A 10,237-nucleotide genomic window follows, 5' to 3' on the forward strand; every position below is an offset into this window, starting at 1 on the left:
CCTGCGTGTGAAGGGTGGTTCTTCAGCAGCGCTCGCAGAGGGTTTGCAGTAGGAGGCACTCGCACACGTGCAGCATGTACACTCCTGCTCTGTTACATGTGTATAAATAACTGTTCTCTACTGAAAACTCCTGATGGTTGGTTGTGGCTTTTTGCTAAAGCTATGCAAGCAGAAGTATTTTTCTGATGATAATCAGACATGGTTCTGCTCATTCCTTGCCTTACTGCTTCTGTTGCCTTGTATGTCCAATGAACTTTAAATCTAATTGGTTGGCTGGAGTCATTTAGATCGTACAATCGCTGGTACGGTATAATATTTTTACAATTCCTTGTGGGGGATTCATTACAGGCCTTTTGGAAAGCAAACTCAAGTAGATGCTTGGCATATTCTCTGTCAAACTTGATTTTAGGCAGGGCATCCAACTGTCTTGGGAGTGGTGAGCAGATAGAGAGGCAACATTTGGGCTCTGCTGACAGCCTTGAGAACAGGATACTTTTCTAAAGGGCATGTGACCTCTTATGCACTAAGAAAGCGTCACCCTGCAAGATACACATGCTTCTCACCTGACCTTAAAGTTCTATGCCAGGGGAGTGCTGTGTAAGCTATATTTAACTTGTGTGCTGAGCTTCGGAACAGATGTTCTGGCATTATATGCCTAAAGAATAGGTTGGAACCTCAGAAGTGACCTTAAGTATCACTAAAATAGCAGTGGTCGGTAATTACCTTAGGATTTTGTGTGTTTAGCAGTGCTTACTTGTGCAAAGCAGATGTAGCTGTAAGTGATCCACAAAGTGGGCCACTGGTGAGAGCTCTCACAGCGGCTTTGTAGACGGAGGCAGCACTGCTTGGCTTGACCTTTCGAATGCTGAAAAGCAGCATATGCTGAGTCACAAGATCTGCATTCCACACATGGCCTCCTGGTTACACTCTGCTAATAGAGTTAGAATTTGGAACTAATGATCCTTGGTGTTTCTCCTTTAACAGAGAACAGTATTTTTGGAAGTAGAAACAAAACCCTGGAATTACCGTGGCAATGAGCATTTAGAGTTTATTTAAAATAGAGAGAAGGGAGAGGACTTCATTAAGGAGGATTCTTCAGGCTATTAACTTTTCCTTGCTGTCGTGTTTCAAGTCTTGACATGTAGTTCATCAGAATTGAATCTAGCAAAGATTTTAAGATAAAACTGAAATGGGAGGGAACTGTGGCATTTAATTAAACGCTATTCTTGCACTGCAGAACAATCTCGGATGCTGTCACATATAAAATCTGAATTTTTCCCAAGATACTGCTTTGATTTGCCACTCAGTAAGAGTGGAGAAGATCCTCTGTATTCACTAGAGAACAAATTAAGAGCAAGTGTATTGCAGTGAACTCCCTGTGTTAGGAAGGGAAACATCTGGAGTAGGTGATGCCTAGAGCCAGCTGGACTTGTGCAAGCCTGATCATAAACTTAGCTCATTGCAAGCCTGTGGTCTGTCCAGCATGTAGCTGGACGCTCCTACGGGAAAGAAATCCCTACAGGAAGGACGTTAGGATAGAAGGTGAAGAGTATTTACCAGCTGGTGATATGGAGACTTAACTTAGAGGCAGAAGTCAAGAAGAAGAGCTTTAGCTGTATGTCATCATCTTCAGGAGTGAATGTTCTTTTGGTGGATGAGCTGTTCTCTGTGCTGAAATTAAGTGATTGCTGTTTGCTGCGGAGGTGTGTGTGGGTATTTTTGTAGTACAGTTGTGTCTGTGGCTTGCAACCAAGCACAGCTGGTGGCTTCTGCTCAGTGAATGAATCAAGAACTCCTCTGTGCCCTCAAGCATGGCTGGGATAGTTCTGAGCATGGTTGACAAGTAGATACGTTTCTGTTCTGTCCTGCTTGAACCTGGAATAGCATTTGTTTCTGAACCATGTTTCCTTTAAACTTGTGAAGTTGGTATCCTGAAGACGTGAGAGGATTAATGTTTTTTAAACATGCAGATAGCTCTCCAGAGCCATGCTGTGAAGAAAAGCATTTTGCTGTTCTGCCAAGAGTAATGCAATAACACCTAATACTTAATTGCAAGCAGTTTTTTACTTGGCGTGGTTTATTTACAGCTGATGAGTGAAACTGTGTGGAGAGCACCCAGCATTGTATGGATGCTGCTGGAATTCTATTATCTCAATGATTTTGGAATTTCAGTATTTTATGTGACTTGTGTAAATCCAGTCCTATAGCAGAATGTGCTGACATATGTTGGGGTGGAAAACTGTAAATAAAGTGGAACAAAACAGGTATTTGTCAGCATAATGTGTTTACCAAAATCAGAGCAGGAAAAGTAAGTTCCATGCAAAAATCATAGGTTGGGTTGTGAAGATTTCCAGCATTTTCCTATCTTTATATTAATTTTGGCATTATGATTTCCATTTCTCATTTGTAAGCTTTGAATAATTGGACTGTGAATCGAAGCAGTGAAAGCAGTTTCTGTAAGGCCAACTCCAGTTACCGTGTTCTGTTTGCAGGAAGCAGCACAGCCTGCATAGTCGTTCTGGACAGGACAAGTCATCGTTTACATACAGCCAACTTGGGAGACTCTGGATTTTTGGTAGTCAGAGGAGGAGAAGTTGTCCATCGATCCGATGAGCAGCAGCATTACTTCAACACTCCGTTCCAACTGTCCATAGCTCCACCAGAAGCAGAAGGCGTTGTCTTGAGTGACAGGTAAGATGGGAGAGGAACTTAAATCTTTAATCCATGTACGTGGTCAGCTCCGGAAGGTTGCAGTTCTGCTGCTGTGGTGCTCTGTGTATAGTGCAGTGTAGCACGTGGGATTTAAGCATGTGTCTTATCCGAGGATCTTATACCTGCCTCTGTCTTGAGGTACTGTGGGCATTTCTCACCTTGCGCTTCACAGACTGTTGCACAGTCTGAATTTATGGAGCTAATGATGATGATTCATGGTGGCATATTCCCATAGTCTGTGGCATGTTCTGATCCATGGGATCCTCCCATGGATCTTACTGTTGCTCAGTAAGGCTGCTCCCTAAAGCCCGTTGTCCTGCATGAGGGGCTTATCTTGCCAGGAGCTTTCATCCCCAGTCCCTGTCTGTCCTCTCCTGATGCTGGTCTGGAGTAGGCTAATTTAGATAGCTTGGCACTGAGGTAGTAAGTACTTGAAGAGAGCAGAGGGACGTGTGACTCTAACTGGTGTTTCCAAATAGCTGAGTTTCCCACAGCATATTGTATTTGACCAAAACGAGCAAAAAAAAAAAACCCTGTTTGGCAGAACACCAAGCTGGGAAATGAGAGTATTAGGAAAGGACAATCTGTTCACAGAAATGAGTTGTTTCAGAGGCAGACTTGTACTTGTGTCTTCCCCGAAGAATGTCAGGCTGATCCATCCTCTGACTTGGTGAAGTCTCGCCAGTAATATTAAATAAGAATTAAAAACCCCAACCTTCAAATATGTATTAAAATTCAGCTCTCAAATAATACTTACACACTCATTGAAGTGATGTATTTCCTGGTGTAGTGGGAGGTGTCCCTGCCTATGGCAGGGGGTTGGAACCGGATGATCTTATGGTGCTTTCCAACCCAAACCACTCTATGATTCTATGATATTCTTTGTCCGAATACAAGGAGATGATAAAGATCTCTTCTGCATACAAGGATCTTCAGAGAGAGACCACACTATGTAGGGAATGCAGTAGCTATCTTTTTTGTACAAGGTTTGTACTCTATGATCTTGAGGGTCTTTTCCAACCTAATGATTCAGTGAAACACCAGTGCTGATGCAGTGAGGGCTGTGACTTCAGTGCCAAGATGATAATGTTCTTTTTGCAAATGTGAAGTTGTTGAAACTCCTGACCATTCTTGCATGTGGCTTTATTACTTCATTATAAGACTGCAGAGAGGAAGCTGGGGCAGCACTCTGAAATTAGAACCTTTAATCAAACCTCTTCATTTGGCTGAAATGAAACAATCGTTTGGAGTTCCAGAGCTGTAAAAGAAAGAAAAATCTTAATTTTTCTGAGTTTGTGTGTCCTTCCTGGCAAGGCAAAACCCAAAAGCACAAGGAAGATTGATAATGTCCACTGGAGTCAGCAGTGTGAGTCATCCCACAGTATGGAAAGGCAAGATAAATGAGCTCCTGCACTTCAGTTCTGAGTCGTGATTATAGCTCTGGCTCTGCTCTGTTCTTGATGTTAATTAGTATTCATGGATGTTGTCTAAATGCTTCTGCAGCACCTTCTTTTTCATCTGTTGTCCCAGTTAAATGTTACATTTGGCTATCTATGGGCATAGGCAATCTTCACTCTGTCAGCCTTCCTGAAGCTACACATCAGCCAAGCAAAGCAGCTCTTCTGCTTTCTGGCACAGCCAAATGGCATCGGCCACAACAAAGATCTTTGAAGAATCTTTTAAGAATGAAGGGTTTGTCACTGCCCTGCTCCTGAGAATCAGATTTGGCAGCAATATCCATGGTGAAACTGGGTATTTTCTCCTCTTGGTGTTGTGTAAGGTATTGCGTGTGAGCAGACCAACTGGCTGTGGTCTCCTGGTAGCCATTTCCAGGGGTGTTTCATATCCCATTGCATTAGAAAGTGATTCAGAGCCCTTAAGTGTTTTGGCCATTCCTGTTATGAATTGGCCTTTCGAGTAGAGCCCTCTTACATACTTCAGATGAGTGGGGAGGAAGCCCTGAGCTGCCATTCTACTTAATGGTTTCCATGGAGATCCACTTGTGAAGCAGATTAGTTTGCAGGATTGTTCATCTGGGAATTCTAAATGCAAATCCTTTGTGTGATAGCTGGAACGTTACCTGTTTGCAGTCACAGCTCCTCTGTTGTAGCTTTCTTGACAAGCCATCCCGGTGCTAAAGCTCCACAGTTAGTGATTATTTCTTCCTTTTGCAGAAAAACAGGTAAGAGTAGTGAATTACAAAAGCTGTTGATGGGTTTGTTTGACATCACTTGGTGTCTTGGTGAAAGCTGGAGTCCTTTCCTCTAACATATCTGTCATCTTCACAGCCCTGATGCTGCTGACAGTACTTCATTTGACGTCCAACTTGGAGACATTATTTTGACTGCAACAGATGGACTGTTTGACAACATGCCTGACTACATGATTCTGCAGGAGTTGAAAAAGCTGAAGGTAAGCGTGTGTATTCGGAATCTCTCATGTCTTTTGCACTGGTTATCCCTTATAGTTACAAACATTACTTTTTATGCATGTAACTTGTGTATTTTATGTAAAAGACCCACCACACAGTGCTGTCATACAGAGACTTTTCAGTTTCCCCTGTGTGAGCAGGGGAGAGGGATCTCTTGGATTTGCACCCAGGCTGAATCCAGAAGCAGCAGCTTGGGCATAAATTGCCCAGGTCACTGACTAGTGATGGAGAGGAGGAAGGAGGAGGGGAGATGCTCAGGAACAGGACCTTGTATTTTACCTGTACTTGAAGAAGCATCTCTCAGGGCTTATTTGAGGGGGTGAGCTGTATACTCCTAAATAACGTGAAGCTTTTCTGAAGGGTTATCAACAGTCACTGTGAAGCAGTATGAGCTGTGTGAATTGTGAGTTACGTGTGCTCCAAGATAATGTTCCATTAAAAAAAAATATTTCCTGGCAACTTTTCCAGGTTAGTGACCACAAATGGTCTTTCTAAATAGCAAAAATACATTCAAATGTTTTAATTTGGATGAGAATATTTAGCTTAAGGCTGTTTACTTACAGAAAGTCTACTTAGGAGATATCAATATGTATAAGCTCCCTGAGGAAACTCCTTTGCATGAAACACAGAGCAGGTTAACGTGTAGAATTACAGTGTGGTTTTGGAAAGGTTCTGCCTGCTCTCACCCTGCAGCTACATAAGTGGTAGGTGGTGTCAGGCAGCGGGTCCTGGCAGACACAGTGTCTCCAAGGCCTCTGCACATCAGGCAGGCTCATGTTTCCCCCTCTCTGTGGTCCCCACTGTCACTGTCCCCTCTTCTCAGTGCACTATTTGGGTCTGAAACGGAACACGTGAGCACAAGCTGTGGGAGAGGCTTTGTCTGGTTAGTGGAGGTAGTGACAGCACTGGAGGTGTGTCAGGGTTTGGAAGGCCCTGGTGGGCTGGTCACTGACCTCTGGGGCTCTTGCTTACACTATAGCCAGATCCTACCTCTTGATCACTGTATTCCTGCCTTCCTCTTGCCTGTGCAAAGGCGAGGTTGGCCAAGGCTGGTGCTGGAAGTGGAATTCCCTTGTGGAAGAAAGAAAGTTGAGCTCCACCTTTTGGCGCGTTTGGGAAAGGCACCGAACTTCCCCGTGAGGTTGAGCCAAACGTTAATCATGGAAATGCCTGCTAATTCCCCAAACTGCGGGGACAACTCTTGGAGTGACAAGGCATTTTGAAATGGCTGCAGGCAAAAAGAGCAGTGGTGGTTGTGTCGTGTTGGCTTGAGTAAGAGAAGTTGAGTTCTTGAGTAAGGAAAGTCTTGGAGTAAAGCAGCAGAGTTACTGAAACTGGAAAAAAAATAGCACTTAAAATGCAGCCGGTGGAAGTTTGTGTCCTCAGGATGGTTTTTCTCCTCGAACTTCTAAAGTTCTCCTTGCCCCCACGTGTGCTCTTGTTGGTTTGGGTAAGAGGGTCAGAGAAGTAAGACTTGTATTCAAGGGAAGACATAATTACCTCAGGAGAGCCCACTCCGTGCGGGAAGGACGGCTCTTACAGTGTGAGCTGTGAGCAGAGCTGTCACACACCCCTTTCCTTCAGGTGAGACTGTTCATTTTGAGTGTTAGGCTTCCAAGTTCTGTAAATCCCCCCAAACTAAGTCTTCATCTGGTAGGGAGCATGAGCTCTGGCCTTCAATTGAGACGCTTTGCAGTTCTAACCCAAACTTGGAAAGCCTAAAAGATGGGGAGGGTTCCATTTGCAAGAGAAGGTGCCCTAATCTGAGAACGGAGGGGGTCTGGCATTCAGGGATCCCTAACACTGACATGCACTGGCAGAACAGTTACCAACACCGTGGGCCTTATTCCTGTAAGAATAAACTCTTCTTCCCCCTTAATTTAGAACTCCAACTATGAGAGCATACAGCAGACTGCGAGAAGCATTGCTGAGCAAGCTCACGAGCTGGCATATGATCCCACTTACATGTCGCCGTTCGCACAGTTCGCATGTGACAATGGGTTGAATGTGAGAGGTAAGGTGTTTTTTTCCCTCCTCCTCCCACTCTCGCTATCTTGAAGAGCTCTTGAGCACAGTGAAGTTCTGTTGTCCCAAAAATCCGACAGGAGAACGGAGTGTTGGGAAATGTGCTCGGCAGGGGAGCACCGCACTGGGGTGCTGGCTTTGGCGAGGACACCAGCTCTTGGTATAGATCATGGGAAGCTCCTGTGGGGAAGCTCCTGTGGGAAGCAGCTGGAGCACAGAGAACACAACGTGCTCATTATTATTTCATTTCGTTTTAATCTAATGCGTACCCTCCTGCCCCAGGAATCCTGCCTGAGAGGAGCTCTCCAGGCTCTGGAGGAAACTGCTTGTTCCTTGGATTGTGGGGGTGGGTTTTGGGGTTGGTTTCATTATTGATGCTTTTTAGCCAAGATGCTGCCCACTCTTTGGGGTTTGATTTAGTTTTTTTGCTTGAAGTTTCTGACCCTTGTACTGCACCGTCAGCAGCCCCATCCTCATCCCTATGGTAGGGGGTTGGAACTGGAAGATCTTAAGGTCCCTTCCAAGCCAAACCGGTCTGTGATTCTAAGAGTCTTAAGTGCCTTTCCTAAGGGTAGAGACAGTAGCTGTAAAGCTTGGGCTCCACGTTGCTGCAAAGCTCAGTCACTCAGTAATGAAGCTGCAGATCTCCCCAGTCCACAGGACTGGTCCGTGTTCCTGCCTAACAGGATACCTCTGAGCTGTTTCTGATTTGAGTGGATTCCTGCAGCTGTTTAGGCTTGAAAAGTGACTGCTAAAAACATTAAGTGGCTTCTAGAAAGATACACAGTAATACAGTGCTGGAGAAGAGGTGTTTGGTCAACAGTAGAAATTCCTGAGCAGATCTTCATTGCAGGTTGCTTGTACCAAAGGGATGTTGGGGTTTTGTACATTCATTTCACAGTGTGCTAGAAACCAGGCTTTCTGCTCTGCTGGCTGGCGGCGATTGTGAGGCCTCTGTGCTCCTTTTAAGAGCTTGTGCTCTCACCACAGCACAAAAGGAGAGTGCTTTTTGCTGTGTCAGGTGTCGCTGCTACCCTCAGTTGTGTTTCAAAAGGAGGTGGAGGAAGCAGAGCTCCTGTGTCTACACAAAACAGTTCTTCAGGATTTAAACTATCTCTAATAAAAGAGCTTTCCATGGGGGAATGTCTCGGATTCTGAGGTGACTGCTGTGGCTGGATGAAATAGTTCTGCTTTTCTTCCATTACAGGGGGGAAACCAGACGACATCACCGTCCTTCTGTCTATAGTAGCCGAGTACACAGACTGAGCTGCCCGCAGCGGCAGCCCCCGTTCGCCCCCCCAGCTCCAGCCCCACACCCGGTTTCCTGCTGGCAGGATCCTTCCTTCCTTCCTTCGCAGCCGAGCTCGGCAGCCGGTTCTCGAGCCCGTGGCCTGAAGCCCTTGTGAAGAACCACTCTCCTAGCACACTGGTCTTTGTCTGCCAGCAAGAAATGAAGAAGCTCAAGGCTTGAAAAGCATGTGTCCCAGAGCTTAATCATTGTCCGTAAAAAGGGGGAGGATCGATCCCACGTCGTTACTGCATTTGAAATGTGACTTCCTTTCAAAGGAGTAGAATTGGTTTCTCATCTTTCAAACTAGATTCAATAGATACAACCTCTCCAGGAGGGCATATTACTCTACTTACTAGAAACGTTCACTATTCATTAGAGGGTATGTTACAGAACACAGTTTCATAAGCCTAGTCTTGTTACAGTGATAGCTGAGGTTTCGTGTTTCTAAGCTCCAGTTTTCAGGAGATTTCTAACTGCTGTAAACATCCTGCTCTTGCCATCCATGGTGTCAGCCTTAGGAGCCTTTTCTAGTACGGGATTTCCAAAACAAAAATCCATACTTAGTTCAAGTTCTATGGATGCAAATGTGTTTTGTGATTCAGGTGCTTTAACTGTGATCTTAAGAAGTTCTGCAGATCATTTGTCCGTAATGGGCCTGGTATCGGGGTGTTTGGGCTGTGGAGAATTTTAATTTCATTTAATTTCATGTTCTTTTTTTAAGTACAAATTCTAACTCGGTGTCAGCAAACTGAGCAGGGCAGAGCCGAGGTCCTTGCCCGTCGCACCGGTGTGGCGTGATGAGAGAACAGCTCATCCTCAACCCTGCCCTCGCTTCTGGCAGCTGATGCTCTTGTTACCGAAGCTTAATTTGTGTTCAGAATTGCCACTCGCTCGTGTAGAACAGAACGTGCTGCACCCACTGAGGTCCAGTTGATCCTTTGACTCGCAGACGAGCACCTCTCTCTGCTTCTGCTGTGGCAGCAGCAGGAAGTACAGAACCTATTAATGAATAATCAGCTAAACTTACATTTCAGTAACTCAAGTTTAGGGTTTGGGGAATGAACCTTAATGATGTTTACAGTTCTCTAACAGCCACTTTGCAATACGACATTTCCTTTCGAATGACCGTAGCTCCCGTTTGTTCCCCCCTCTTCCAGCAAGCTTTCCTTTTCCTTTCCTGAGGTTCATACAAAACAAGCTGATAGCTGTAAAGATATATATATTTTTGGTCAGGTTTTTGGTTGGTTTTTTTTTTTTTCCCATTAACTTTTTTGCTGGTAGAAAAGTCTGTAGAAATAAATTAAAGCCATGTTTTTATATATAAAAAGTCGGGTAATGTTGCTGTTTAGGTGAGTGCAGTTAAACTTGGTCAGTAAGTAATCTTACCTGCTCTCCAGAGGAGATTTTTTACTACCTGGTTTATTGTATTAAAACTGTTTAAGTTTGAGGTTACCTCAACCTGTTTAAAGAATTTTTGTGGACTTGTACTGTATATTTGCGTAACTATGTCAAGCTTTTATTTAAGGTCATTTAACATGTACCATGTACATGTCATTTTACTATATTTCAATGCGTCATGCTTGTAACAGGCATTTCAGTTATAATAAGTGATTAATTTGGAAGCTCTTCAGTAATTTATCTGCTATTCCTAAATTGGCATCACGTTAGCGATGGATTTTACATCACCTTGTAATTACTTGTCAAAATGCCTTAACCACCCTAACTTGACCAAAATCTGATTTTGGTGAGGGTACGGGGAGGATGATGTTAATGAAGAA

General features: G+C 44.3%; 1 protein-coding gene across 1 annotated transcript in view; it reads left to right on the top strand.

Moving 5' to 3' along the window:
• The window catches only part of PPTC7 (PTC7 protein phosphatase homolog (S. cerevisiae)), a gene marked incomplete at its 5' end in the record, with an annotated part of 8,955 nt that extends 498 nt beyond the window's left edge, over positions 1-8,457 (top strand). The window contains 4 exons of the mRNA XM_010009993.1: positions 2,493-2,691; positions 5,001-5,124; positions 7,028-7,157; positions 8,376-8,457. Coding sequence (XP_010008295.1) covers positions 2,493-2,691; positions 5,001-5,124; positions 7,028-7,157; positions 8,376-8,434 — 512 coding nt within the window. The remainder of the gene's footprint in view (positions 1-2,492; positions 2,692-5,000; positions 5,125-7,027; positions 7,158-8,375) is intronic.
• Positions 8,458-10,237: the final 1,780 nt, after the last annotated feature.

Source organism: Nestor notabilis, unplaced genomic scaffold, assembly GCF_000696875.1.
Source record: "Nestor notabilis isolate BGI_N333 unplaced genomic scaffold, ASM69687v1 scaffold19882, whole genome shotgun sequence".
Lineage (NCBI taxonomy): Eukaryota > Metazoa > Chordata > Aves > Psittaciformes > Psittacidae > Nestor > Nestor notabilis.